The 15,305-nt window shown below is 37.5% G+C and overlaps 1 protein-coding gene across 3 annotated transcripts in view; it reads right to left on the reverse strand.

Moving 5' to 3' along the window:
• Positions 1-15,305, reverse strand: part of pde4ba (phosphodiesterase 4B, cAMP-specific a) — a 190,718-nt gene that overhangs the window by 71,024 nt on the left and 104,389 nt on the right. The window contains exon 1 of one of the 3 annotated variants that reach the window (XM_067596453.1): positions 9,294-9,988. The exons of the other annotated variants lie outside the window; for them this stretch is intronic. Within the exon in view, the coding sequence (XP_067452554.1) occupies positions 9,294-9,394 (101 nt within the window). The 5' untranslated portion in view covers positions 9,395-9,988. Of the gene's footprint in view, positions 1-9,293; positions 9,989-15,305 lie in introns of those variants that run through there. 3 annotated transcript variants of the gene reach the window in all.

The following is a 15,305-nucleotide window of genomic DNA, read 5'->3' on the forward strand; positions in this document are numbered from 1 at the left end:
TGCTTTAAAGAGCTTTAAAAACTAATATTAGAATTTAACGAAGTTAAATTTATGGCTAAAATAACATAACATAACTACTCTACAAATCAGTAAAGAAAGCCAAATTTATGTCAAATACATCACAGATTACCAGAAACATAAACACAGTTGACCTGCTCCAGTAAAATCTCAGGAAAAAAGCAGACATGAGGGGTCGGTTTCCCTGACACAAGTAACCTTCATCCTGCACTAAATTAGCTTTTTTTTTTTTAAATGCAAAGTCTCCATTTGAAATTCAGGATGAGGTAACTGCTGATGTGATAAAACAGCATAAGATAACAAAAATCTGTAGACATCCCAAGAGGTTTTGTTTTTTTGTTTCTTTCCAGGGAAATGAGTCCACTTCCCAGCTGCGAGACTAAACGAGATAACTCAGTATCCTGTGTTTTGACTCATGTGCACACTGTGGTATACCTATATAGTATTGCTCAGATAAATTCTGACAAAATATATGAATACACAACAAAACTAAATTTTATAGTTTATTTGTTACATTTCATAACTTGTTATTCTTTTGAGCCAAGTCCAAGTCAAGTCACGAGTCATTTGAGACAAGCAAACACCCAAGTCAATTACATATCTATGTAAGGCCTGCTTGTCGCCTATTATTTATTCATAATTGATGAGATTTTACTGTGTTATGAACATGTCCTTAAGTCTCAAGTCAAATCTGTTAGGGACTCAAGTCTCAGGTAAGTTTAAGTCCAAAAAAAGTTTCAAGTCCTCCTTGCTAAGACAGTTTGACATGAGTCTCAAGTCTCAGTTCACTCTGAGTATGTAATTGAGTGAGAATGAATGTGAAAGTGAAACGTGAAAGGGTATAAAATGACTGAAAACATCTTAAATACTGTCCACATACCCCAATCATGTAGGGTGATGTTATGTAGCTCTCTTTGTCAGTAGAACGGATGTTAGTTGTCTCCTTAAAGGCAGGACAGAAGGAAACTGAGGAATATTATTTGACTGAGAAGATTATTGAAAAAACACTGAAAAATGTGAAATGCCGGTATGTTATTGTCTTCACCATTATGTCTCAAATAAACCAATTCAAACCAAAAATTAATAAACACCCATACTGAATAAAGTATAGCAAGGCTTTGTACGTTTTAGCCACTTAATCACAAGGGAACAACTCAGATAATGTCAGAAAAGTTTCAAATTGATTTAAATAACTTTCTATACTTTGTGATAATAATCATCCAAGTGAGCACTTGGTGATTTGCATGTCTTCTAGATGTACAAGTTAAAACCAGAGCTATATTTGATTAGCCAGGGTTACATATACAGCATTTTATGGACTTTTAAATGTTTAAACAATGAGTGACCTAGATGTCTAAAGAACTTTGCTTTTCAACCTGGTTTAGATTTATTTTTTAAAGTAGATGTTTGACCTGCAAATGTTTATACATCATAAATACCAGTCACCTTTCACTTGAGTAAGCTTAAATTACAACCACAGTACAACTGCGGTTCAAATTTGTCCAGTCTGTTTAGAAGAAACAGGTACTTGTTCTTTCGAAAAGAGAGAGCGTCACAGGCAGGGAGAGAGAGCATTCTTATACTTTGAATTAATCTCTTCCTTCCTGTGTGTTATGTTGAAGGGAAACCAGTGACCATTTGTCTGTCGAGTTGTGCAAACAGAGGTGCCATGGTAACACCTCCTGTTTGTCATAGTGTTAGCCAAGGTTTAAATATTATTTCTTTGACACACTTTAATTGGATTTTGTTGTTATTATATGAGGTGTTATACTAATGTTAACAGTCTTGTTGCTAGAAAATTCACAGACAAAACCATCTGTTCCATCACGTCATCAGTTGAACCTTTTGTCAAAGTGAACGGGAGACAAAGATTTCCAATATTGCTTACAAATGTCTGGGACTAAAGGGGAAACAGAGATATGCCTGGGACAGGCAGTCAATCCTTAAAAGACCTCTCTGTCCAGCCAGCCAGCTTGGTGAAATGTACTAGAGTTATGAGATGCCCCAGAAGGATGAAGAGCTGATTGAATGATCCCATCAGACCGAGCAAAAATAGCAATTTAATTTTAACAGCACGTTCCAAAGATCACAGTAAGATTCCCCTACATTAATCTTCTGTAAAATATATAAAAATAGAGTTTTTACCCAAGCTAGTCTAAACATGCATATGCTAAAGCCAACATTTCCCAACACATGTATGGCAGAGATGGGTTCAACGTTAACAGCCCAGGACTCAAGAAATCAAAATGATAGAGGGCATTCATCATGTCATCACTGTCAAACACTGATCTTAATGTTGAGCTCAAGTTCTTTTTCTACATCTAGTCTGAACACATCAGTATCTCTTTGTAACTATCTTTATCCACAATAGGACATTTGTTGTTTATAGCTGCTAAAGTTCTGCTAGATCTCAAATGATGCAAATATAATGATATTTTCAAAACTCTGTTGTCACACCAGCCAAACACAGACCACTTAATTGATTACAAATTGATCAATACTGTGCCACAAATGTAGTTTTACTTTTTTATGACCTTCAAAACCTTTGGCGATTTGCTTTCCGCAACTCCAGATTTTCATTAAAAAATCTAAAACAATGTAGAATATGTACATAGATATGATCCACAACACTAAACGTATATGTCGTACATGATCAGTCCATTTCCTGCTTTAATTATACTACCACAGTATGTTTACCACAGACATGTTCACTTTCTTTCTTTCACTTTTTGATATAGAGACAGTAGGCTACGCACATACTTGTAGAACAGCAGTTACATCATTTAATATCATTCACAGTGAGCAGAGGGTTTGCAGTGTAGATGGCTTTGCTAGATGTGTTACTGGAAAGCTGTAGATTACTGAGTCTTTCCTCTACTGCCTTTGCGTTGTCGTCACTATCAACAATCTCTTCCAGCATCACAAACTTGCATGAAAAAAACAAGCTGACCAATCACAGTGCTTGTGGTCCCAGTGTGTATTTCTGCAGCCGTGGAAGTCTTGACATGTAGTTACATTTTTGACAAGATGCACGTAGCCTACATCAGGCTTCTGCAGCTGTGTGCGTAGGCTCTGAAGCTACATTGTACCTTTTAATGCACAGCTATAAAAACGCTATAAACAAAGTCATTTTATGTAAAACTCTGTTGGCTCCAGCCTATAATATATTTAAATTTCCACTTCCCTAAAATATAAAAGATCTATTGTTTGAATTGCATCAACTGTGAAAATGTTATTTAAGCCTTAGATGAGGAATCTATTCTCTTGCCCTGCAAACCACACTAATGAAAACATGAACCACCAGAATTATACCCATAAACCACTGTTGGTCCCAACCGTTAATTTCTGAAACAGGCATTACATTAAGCTCAAACCATGCTGAGAATCAAATATGTCCTCTGGCCTTTTGTAAGCTCCAACCAAAAAAAAGAGAAGAAAATGCAGGAATCCAACTAGATACAGCACTTATTAATAGAAATTAGGCCACTAACGTAATCAGGACTTGCGCCAAGTCATTATACATGCACACTTAGGTACAAAGTCATCTAGCAGATGCTCTCATTTAGAGATAATTTACAGTCTAAATACACAGCCCTCATGTGACATGATTTCAGGAAACACAAAGCAGAACTGGACGAAAGGTGTGATGACGGTGGTGGTGGTGGTGATGATGGAACAGGGCTACGGGTGTGTGTGTGTGTGTGTTTGTTTCTGTGTCAGTGGCTGAGTAAAGTGAAAGATAATAGCAGCTGGTGACAGAGTGATGGACAAGTATCTGAACTGAAACAGAGGAACTGAAATATACTTTTAACTGGGAGGAAGACAGAGAGAATATGAGTGAAAACTGACACACAGCATAGGCAAACATAGGAAAAAGAGAGAGAAACTTAGTAGGACGTTGCTTTGAAAAACATTCCTGGGCTGGCAAATTGCAGTGTGGCATCCCTTTTCCATTACATTCCCTAGTCTGCACAGACTCAGGCTTTCTCAAGGTCACTTGCTTCTCCCTATTGCTCACATTGAACCGCGTGTGCTTGCGTAATGACCTGTGATCTATTAAACTCTTAACTTTCTGCATGTATTTTGGAGAGAAGGACTTCACTGACACCTTGACTGTTAAAAATGTATTTTGTTTTCATGATTCATCATCACCAGCCCTACAGTCACCATCTTCTTGATCTTTGTCCTCCTCCCAGCCATCAGTTTTATCACATCCTTCATCATCCTTATCATTATCTTAATTGACATAATCACATAATCATCATTATCACATCCACTTCACAACAGCAGTGGCTAATTTCAATGTTGACCATCAAAAGTCCCAACCACACAACCACTCCTAACCACATTTCTGTGTGTGTCCATCTCCATAACAACACATTATACTGTAAGTAAAGTGCACTGCAAAATAAAATACTGTCAAACCACGAACTTTACAACACAGTGCTGCACCCCGCCCATGGGCAAGCAAGCACAAAATGCTGTGATCCAAAGTTGGAGAGAAAAATGGGTCACCAAACTTAAAAGACATCTGGTTTTTGAAAGCTGACAGCTATTTAACATGTTATTGAGTATAAGATGAAGCTGAAGACCAGCCTCAGGATCACTTTTGTTTAGTTTAATTACACTCTAGCTGGTGTTGGATTGTATAGTCTCAAGCAGATATGGACATATTTTGAGGCAATTTGGGGTAATTTTGCCAACAGCTGTGACTCAAAAACTCTAAGCCGCATTGTTTTTGGTCTAGTGAGCAAATACAATTACTGTGTTACAGGCAATGCTGCTCTTCTCCTCTGCCTAAAAAGGTTCTTTATGTACAGTAGTCGACTGCACACATGGCAACATGAATTTATGTGAATGATGAATAATTTGCTTATTTATACTCTGTGTCACAACCAATATTTCCACAAATGGACAATTTTGGCTTTAGGCTTTGAAAACAGAATAATATTATTACACACTGTGTAGTTATTATTACTGCTAAACATCCTCGCTTGAAATTGATGCTGGTTCGACATGATGTGACGTCAACTCTGTCCCCGCAAGTAGGAAAAGCTGAAAATAAAAAAAAATAAAAAAGGGACACAGGCAAGGGAGCTGTGATCCTTGTTATTGTGCAACAGGAATCCGGGTCACTGTCCAAATATTTGGTTAAGCCCATCTCTGTGGGAGATTATCTGTGTTAGCTGTACATGTGAGAAATGCACCCTAGGACTCTTATAGGCTCATAATTTATGCACACAACCATACCTTAAATGGCACAGGACAGCTGCATGTGTGTAAATACGCTGTAGGCTGCAGTATGTTCAAACAAAAGCACACACTTTCACAAACACATGCAGGCAACACACAAGTGTGAGGAAGCAGTCATGGAGTAATTATCCCCGGTGCTCATGTGTGTCTCATACATGTACCTGTCTAATGAGTCAAACATGCAGCACAGTACAGTATACCATCTGTACACTTCTGCTTTCTTCAGTATACTCCAGTACTTTCCACAGGAAACCCTCATTCACAGAGGTGGAACACACCCAGCCTGAGGTGGATGCCCAATGTCTCCAGGCATCAACAGCCTCCAATGGTTACAAAAAAAAAAGAGTTTCACACTAGATTTCATAATCAGGGCTATTTGGTTTTAATGTATATACAGTACCTGTCAAAAGTTTGGACACGCTTCCTCACCCAAATGAATGGAAAGGTGTGTACAAACATTTGACTAGTACCGTATGTTTATGCGTGTTGTTAAAATCATTGGAGAAGTTGCTCCATAAACTTATATGCTGTTACTTGATGGTGTCGTTGTAGTGTCAAGACATTTTGAAGGCATTATTTCAGTTTTTTTGTTGTATTCATTTGATCGTTTTTCTTGTTGTGCTCTATTCTCTTGTATGATGTCCCCTAAACCTTGCAACACTCCAAGCCATCAGTGCGATGCGTCTCCGGCTGAGCCAAAATACCCACAGTCCTCCTGTGAGACCCAGCCTACTTTATCACACTGGATTATTTCTTTGCTGGCTCAAAATCAGTCTGCAATCATCATGCATAGCTGTTGGTCATCTCTGACTATTTGTTGTTTCATCCTCAATTTTTGGAATTGAATCAAAACTTTATCAAAACATTCTCAGCTTACAATAGTAATTGCAATTTATAGTTGTATACCAAATATGACTATATGTCTGTATGTCTTATCACAACTGATCAAATAGTAAAGTTAGATTATGCAGGTGAGATAAGATGCACCACAGCGCTTGCATCTCACTTCAGGAGCAAAATAAATAGCTGGAGGTTGATTTTCATCTTCATCTATAAATATCTCTCCTGAGGGCAGTTGTTACTTTTCTGATAAAAGTTCAAGTCATGGCACAAACTTAATGAATACAGGATTACTGATGCAGGAAAAAGAGTTTGAAAGAGTTGAAAATGCATTTTTGATTTAACTTAATTACTTTGAGGAAAATATTTTGAGATTCAAATTTCAGGTGAATTTTATAAAACAATGGTATGATAATCAGTTAACTCCTATAATGTCTGTCCCCCTATGGAGAGTATTTATCCTTGCTCCTGGGTTTCTAGTTCATTACGCGGTGTCACCAGAGAAGTTCATGCTGAACTTTTAAATAAAACTGCTATGCAGCATCCTGGATTTTCAGCTGGCTAAGCTTAGAATCTGATGTCAGTTTAAATGTTGGACAAGGCATCAATGTCATGTCCTCATCCCATCCAGTCTCCCACAACTCTCACTCTCTCCCATCTTATTCCCTCCCCTGATGTTTGCTTTCCAATGATGGCATGGTAAGCTCTTTTAACCTCTTAAACTCCCCAAGGACACCAGCGTCCTCGACTGACATTGCTTTCAAATGCTTTAGTGGGTTCAGTTTTAAAGATACAGTGAAGATTCATATGATGGTATCATATGAAACTAGAAGACCTAAGGCATACACTGATACCAACCATGTCATGATAGCTTGTCGGGGGGCTAAATAGCGCTCCAAAGTTAGGCTCCATTTTGGCAAGGGAAAAACTAGCACGGCCATTTTCAAAGGGGTACTCTGACCTTTCACCTCAAGATATCTGAATGAAAATGGGTTCTATGGGTACCCAAAAATTTCTCCTTTACAGACATACCCACTTTATGCTAATCCCATGCAGTTTTAGGCAAAAACCATGCCAATTTTTGCATACAATATAAATGTTTGTTATTTTCGCCAATTCTAGAAATGGTGTATTTGAATATTTCTGCATACTGGGGTCCCTAAACAGTCTTGGAACTGCATCAATTATGACTGGAAAACTGAAACTCTTGCGGATTCAATGAGCCCAATTGTATTCATGTGTGATGATTTTAGTCCCCATAGTAGCCATTTCACTGTAGTGAGACCGTTTTTTGAAACTTGATCTCACTGTATAAAATGACCTATTGTGACCTCTGGAATAATCAAAGCCTCATGACTTTACAACCACAAACTAAAGACATTCAGAAGATTTCCTCTGTATATTGACAATAAGGGGGTTTCTGAGAAATTTCCAGAACAGAAGTGCGCCCCACCAGTCGCCAAAAAATGCAATTCTTCAGTCAGATATACAAAGTTATTTTATAACTTTTATTTATTTGTCTTTTTTGTTTGTGTAACAAATGGTATCAACCAAAAAATTGTGAGACATAAGTGAGCATGGGAATGGCCATCATATACTTCCATCATAATATTCTAAGCCCTTAAACTTTCAGAATATTTATTACAGATTTATGACTAGAAAAACTTGACACAGTGCTCAGCTGCATCTCAAATGAGACTTTGGGTTCCCTGCTTTCAGATGATGTATACCACTTCTACAGGACATATACTGTTGACATGCTATCTCCCCCTAAAGATCCCCTGTCCTCCCTAAAAAAAGAGGAAAATGGGTCTATGTTAGAAGGGGATTAGAAGAGATTAAAGATGATAACACCAAAAATATTTCTCAAAGAGCACAATGGTGCAGAAATAGCACCACAGTAATTAAATTTCATTCTTAGACCGTTTCCCTGGACAAATTCCTATTTATTGTGTTGAACCATGCATTATGTTTTGGTTTGACAATGTTCTGATACTTCTGGGATAAGTGAAAAATTCTGGGGTAATTTGGTTAAACTGACATTTTAAACAAAAGGGAAATCACTGCTTTCTAAGCTTATTGTCTTGAGACCTTTTATAGACCAGCCATGCTTTAACTACACCCCTAGTCCCAGGCTGCGTAGTGCATATCTGAGTTCAACCAAAATGTGATGTTCCCTTCTCAAATTCTTTCAATTTAATACGTTGTAAAGTCCTAAAGACACAAAAACAATTCCAGCATTTCAACAAAGAAAAGCAAAGATTTGCACCCAGTCTACAAAAGTATACATAATTTTGTGGAGCAGAAATGATTTTTCTTATTCTTTCCTATCTTGTTAATTATCTTGCAACTCCTCAGATTTATCTTAAAAACCCTGAACCTCACGATGGACGGGACTGTTTTAGTTAAATGTGCTTGCTCCGGTAGGCATGCACAGTAATGACCCTTAATGATTTTTTCGGGGCTCAAAAAATTTAAACTAATATGGTCAGACAAGAATTCCCGCTTAGCAACAAAATCAAACTTGAGTGGCTAAAGGCTGAGACGATCGGAGACCCTTCAATGTCATGATTTTTTTTTTTTTTTTTTTTTGGATATATCCTTCGGGTTGTCTGGTTGTCATTGCGTCTCACAGTCCAGACTATATTTACACTGTGGCTAAAAACAAAGCCACAATATTAAGCAAATTCATCCCAATAATTTCAGACTCATTTGCATGGCAAACTACTTGACTCATATCGAACAAACAGAGCACAGCAACCTATTGAAAACATTGCCCTACAAAAAAACTGAAGTTGGATTTTCTCACCCAAACATGTGACAGTGAACATAACCACATTCCAGCTAAGATTACTGTAATGATGAGAAATGCACCAGAAGATTGCCTATTGTATGGGAAATAGGAAGTAAGACGCTGCAGGCTGTGTACTGGATACACACACAGAAAGGGCAGGAGTAAAGAGAGAAATATAGTACTACAAACACTATGAACAATTTCGTGAAGACTATTTTGAAATACTGTGAGACAACTTTAAAATGGAAGAAATTAGATCAGCAATTAGACAGAGTCAGAGTGAAGTAAGAAGCTGTAAATGACAACTTCAAAACAGAAAACATGGCAAGGACAAAGACAAAAGCACAGGAATCTTTAAGCGTGAGACAGCATGAATGTGCGTCCTAACCTGTGAGCATGGCCATGGTTGGCGGCATGGAGTTTCCTGATGACTTCCTCACTGAAGTCAAAGTGAACCCTTCCTCTGGCACAGGGTGAACGCCGGTACATTGCCCCGACACACACAGGCACATTTACTCATGCACACACGACCCGACGCATACCATCACATGTGTAACCACAAACACACCAACTAGAGCACAGCCTGAGTGTTAGTATCAGAAGTGCAGCATTTGACACACATACACACACACACCCAGACCTACATATGAATATCACACACTGTCATACACACATCCGACAAGTGAGCACCATCAGTGATAACCGCACAGTAGCAACAGACACACCGCTCACACATTTAACAGTACGAATGAAAATCCTTATTATTCTAACAGTTAATACAAAATAAGCGTCACACGCACATTCACCTCCTGGAAATAGTTAAGCTCTTCATGCATCATTCATTCAAGCCACACTGTCGTTCATTTACATGGCTGTTACCTATAAAACCTCTCTTTAAAAAGTTACTCAGCAGATTATCCATCAGCCATTCCCCTCCTTGGCACAAATAAAAAGCAGCACAGATATCCAAACACCTTGATCCACGCATTTGATCTCACGTCACACACAACAACATAAGCAGCCGTCAATACGTCACATCACGGAACTCATGAAGCCCTTGTTCACACTCTGACACTCTCCACTCTCTCTCTCTCTCTCTCTCTCTCTCTGTGTGTGTGTGCTCTCTTTGTGGACTCTTCGTCAGGCTATACTTCCTCCCCATGGTGTGTGTGTGTGTTTGTGTGTCTCTATGTGTGTATATAGTAAGTGTGTGTGTGTGTGTGTGTGTGTGTGTGTGTGTGTGTGTATTGAGCTCTGTTCCCTTCAGTGCAGCCCAGCAGAGTAAGGAGGAGTATCCAAGTTCTGGAGTGGAATCACTGGAGTGGAGTCGCGATCCATCCATCACTATCACTCACAGCCTTGTTAGATTATAGTATGTCAGTGTTTACGGAAAATATGCAAAAAAAAAAAAACACATCAGCTACACACACAGCTACTGAAAAGATACAGTATCTATATGTGTAATTGCTGAACTCTTACACGGTAAAGTAAATATTGAAAAATGTATGAAAAATAAAAAGGCTGACATTTTCACTGTTTGCACTGGATTAAAAAATCCACTTAACACTTAATAGCAAAATTGTGTGTTTCAATTCGCTGTTATTCTGGCAAGCTGGTCTACCTTAACTGTAAGTGTGTGTCTGTGTGAGAAAGAGGTGGCATCTGGCACTCTCGCAGGGGGCCACAGTGCCTGATGACACTGTACAGTGCAGTACAGTCAATATGTTCAATTTGAAGCTATTGTATGGCTTTTCGTGGGGCAACGTAATCTGAAATACAGGGTGTTGTCCAGTTTCCAAGTAAGAAGGGTTTTCTGTTTAAAACCAAATAGAACAGAAGACAAAGACTCTTGATTTGTGGCTGTAGGATATAATCAAGGCATCTATTATACTTATACTTGAAACATCTTTTCTACTGCAATTAAACATTGCAGTAACACTTTAAGTCGCCCTATTTAGCATTTATAGTCAGTATATAAATATTGAAGAAATGTTTATAACACACTATAATGTAGTTGTAAGCAGACATAAGTATTTATTATGTATTTGTCAAAAACTATAACTCCTCCTGCAGGCAACAAATAATGAATGAAAATATGAAACACAGTTGTAATAATATAAAACATGTTTTCATAGATAGTTCTAATTCCTGACAAATACTGTACATTAATTAATGCTTAAAATATCTGCATATAACTACACTATAGTGTGTTATAAACAATTTATTACATTGCAGTCCCATGAGAAAATAACTGAGAACATCAATGTAGTATTATATTTTATATTGCCACCACTGTAGACTACTGCAGACAAAATGAGTCTTTAATTAATCTTATTCAACATTTTGTTTTTACTTACACCACTGGTTGTCACTGGGAGGAATATTGACCAGGTAACTATGACAACAAGAGGTCAACAAGCACACACTTCAATCACTTCAATCATCATGTGAATTGAGATAGCTTATGTCCCAGGCAGTAAAAAATAACATGAAGAAACAGCATTGTTATTTTTTTTTTCATTTTTTAAACATATGTTTAATACATTTTAATATTATACTCAGTGATCATTTGTATGGACATGGATGGTCATTCTTAACCTTTGGGAACAGTATGTATAATAATCTAAGCTATAACCACTAACTCTAGCCACTAACTAGCTTATCAGAGCTTTAAATCACATCTGAGGATGTTGTCCTTAAGAGTGAGAACATGTTTGAATACATTCGATTGAAAAAGAGGGAATTTGTCTCCATTTAATGATAATGGTTTGACTCCCAGGTATGGAGATTATAACTGCAGTGACTAATCTGCATATATTCAAGGATTAATTACCACAATGGTAACTGATAAGGACTGACACAACAAACGTCGGCTCATGTTTGTATTTCTTTTTACTCAAAATGAACATATACAATCTAAATTTGAAATGTTTGTAATAGAGATGAAACGATTCTGGATGCTTAATCGATTAGTCAATCAACAGAGAGTCAAATATGTTGATAATCCATTTATTGTTTCAGTCATTGTTCAAGCAAAAACTGTGAAAAAAAATGCCAACGTTCTCTAGTTCCAACCTTTTCTTTATATCATTGTAAACTGAATATCTTTGGGTTTTGGACTGCTGAAGATGTCATCTTACGCTCTGAAGATGTCATCTTAGGCTCTGGGAAGTTGCGATGGGGATTTTTCTCCCTATTTTGTGACATGGCATAGACTAAATAATTCAATGTTTAATCAAAAAAAAATGGTTACATGAATTGATAATGAAAATAATCGTTAGTTGCAGGCCTAGTTTGAAATAAACGTGACACTGGCTGCGTGAGAGTATTCTCTCCTCTTACTCACACTAACTTCCTTTAACAGTGGTCATGAAACGACAGGAAATCCTTGAATGACGACTGGAGGAGTTTCTTATAAGCACTGTCAAAACAGGACAGGACAAGTAAGCTTCCTCATCGTTTATTTGAAATGATTCAGAAACATGACACAGGTACTTAAACACAGCACATAAAGGGAGTAGTATTATCAAAGAAACCAAATGAATCACTACTAGGTTCCCACACTGCAGTTCGCCCCACTGAACACATACAGACAACATAGATGACACACACAGATGAGAAACGGGAGAAGCGGAAAATGTGGTAGCCACGGGGCTGTATCCTGCACGACAAGGCAATGGCATTCCTCCTTAATGACTTCCCGAGGGTTAACCATAGAAGAAGAAGATATAGCGAGAGCCCCTTCTCACACTGTAATGATAACCATCTATGTTACACTGTGGTAACGGCTGCAAATAGTGAAGACAATGCCTTAAAATTGATCATGGCTGCTTTAGGAGTCCACCAGACAGTTGGAGTTTCTTACAAATCAAAGACGCTCTTTCTTTTGTTCAGACTTTATTTTATTACGACTAAATTCATATATAAGGGTTATCTGTCATATTAAATTAATCATTCAAAGCTTAGCTTAGCCAAAAAATTAAAACAATAAGGCCCCCTTTGTTTAATCTTATTCTGTGGTCTTATATAATTTAGTGACAATCAAATCATGCTGGGAATAGAGAGACCTCTGTTTTGAGCTCTGTAAAACTAGACTGAAAAATAGACCCCAAAACTATAAAATCAACATAACTACTCATTTAAAGCACATGTACGTTTTTACATTTACAGTTAAAATTTAGATTTATTCGACACAGTTATCCAGCGTCTCTGGGAAACTGTTGGATAAATAGTGAACAACACGACACGAACGACAAGACTGATTTTGTTTATAAGGCTTATCTCATTTGTTCATTCTTTTGAAATTAATCAGATGTGAAATGAACATATGCCAAGACCCAGTTGTACTGTAATAAACAAAACCTACTGTACCATAGTGCATAAGAGGTATGTTTATTGTAAAACCAGTAGATGCAAGCCACCCAGTGAAACTATTCACTCTTGGGTGGGGCATCTGCACAAACTATTCTCTGACTATTCTCACAACTACTCACATCACATTACTATAAGCAGCAGATAGTCACCACGGTTGATGGGTAAAACCATAGAGCGTATACCATCATGCTGAGGAAAAATGAGGCAGTACCCCTCTATGAATGTCAGAGGGCACTGTTTCATTTCACAGAAAATGAAACTAGTTCTGCATGCCTGCATCCACAAGATGGCAGTGTGTAACTATTATATTCCCTCGAGTTGAAACTCACATTTACAGGATGTGGCATGCAAGATGTGCCACCAGATGAGCCATGCCCTATGGAAAGCACTCAGGGCTGGCATTACACAGGACATGAGCATAGTTTCTTCAAATGTTATTTCTAGGTTGAATTAAAATGGCAGTTATAATGCTTCTAAGCTCTTGAGATGAGAGTCTGTGACCCCACAATCCAAAACCTGTATTTGTGAATTAGGATGATAGAAGGGTATGCTCTGAATAACCAAGTTAACATGTCTGGGAAACTCTCTAGGAACTGTCTCTATGATGAAAGCTTGGTCGATGAATTTCTAACTTGCATTTATTGATGAATGTTGATGTGAGTTGCTCAAATTAGCCTCTTTTATTCAACTGGAATCCCATTTTTGATTCATTTCTTGTATTTTTTATCATTTATTATATAATATAACACAGTTTGGAGAGATATTGTATGACTGTAATTTGAAAAAAAGAACATGATTTTAACGAAAGCTTGGACATTCGTAACGACACCTTTTAGAATTTTTTCGATCTGTAGCTTTAACAGGGTTTCACACAGCAGCACAGATCCATAATTAAACATTGATCAGGAATCCATTTGATGGCTTAAGAGTAACCTGTTAAATTGTCGCTGACAGCCCACTCCTCTGACTCATTCATGTGATTTGGATCGATATCACACTGCAGATGAGGCAACCAAAAAAAAAAACCCCATTTTTTGAGGAAAATGTGTTTTGTCTCAGTGTACCAAAAAGAAAGGTTCTGTCAAATATATCTGATATTCTATTTGCAGTCTGACAAGCGCAACATCACCTTTGACATGAAAGCTGTCTCTCTCGTACGAACACACACGCAATCATATTAAATCAGGATCAAACAACAGGCATGATCCCTAAGAGCTATTTAAAAATAAATTCTAAAAAGAGAGAGAAGAGGCTGATAGACAGTTCAGAGAAGTTCAGAGTTCAGAGAAACAAGCTGATAGAAAGACAAATTTTTCAATACAGAGGCAGACAAAAGGAAGGAAAGTATGAAAGATAGTAAGTACTTTTAAGGGATGGTAAAAAAAAAAAATAGATCCATGAGAAGAATTTTAATGCTCTCTGATTCAGGATTGATTCACCAATTCCAAAAAATCCCTTTTTGTACTTTAATACCATAATGATATCCTTCCTAAATATACTAAAAATAATGGAAAACAGGACTCTGAGCTGCAAGTGTTATGATGCAATAGAGGAAGGAAAATTAATTCAAGCAGCCCCGACTTCAATGTGTTCCTGTGACTTCCATGCAATCTTAACAACTCATTTTTGACCCTTATGGGCATCAAGATGTGACATGAAATGCCTGGGGCTCTCATCAGTTTCTGCCTGATGGGAGCTTGGATGAATGTCAATGTGACTTTAAGAGCTGCGAACTGCACGTCCAGTTTCCTTTGACTTAAATTGACTTGACTTGGTAATTCCCAATATTTTGCATATGAAACACATATGCATATGCATGGATCTCTTTTTAGACTGAGAAACAGTTGTTGTATGCGGTATTGTAGGGGGAAATTCAGAAGCTTTGAACTTTGTAATTTAAATCAAGCCACAACACCCTCTTCAGTATGTTCTTACAGAGAGTTTACAGTTTGACATCTATCCAAATGAGCAAATATTGAAATTGGACTATAAAAATTGCCAACAGTGAGTATGATTCAGTGCTTAC

Source organism: Thunnus thynnus, chromosome 8 (assembly GCF_963924715.1).
Source record: "Thunnus thynnus chromosome 8, fThuThy2.1, whole genome shotgun sequence".
Classification (NCBI taxonomy): domain Eukaryota; kingdom Metazoa; phylum Chordata; class Actinopteri; order Scombriformes; family Scombridae; genus Thunnus; species Thunnus thynnus.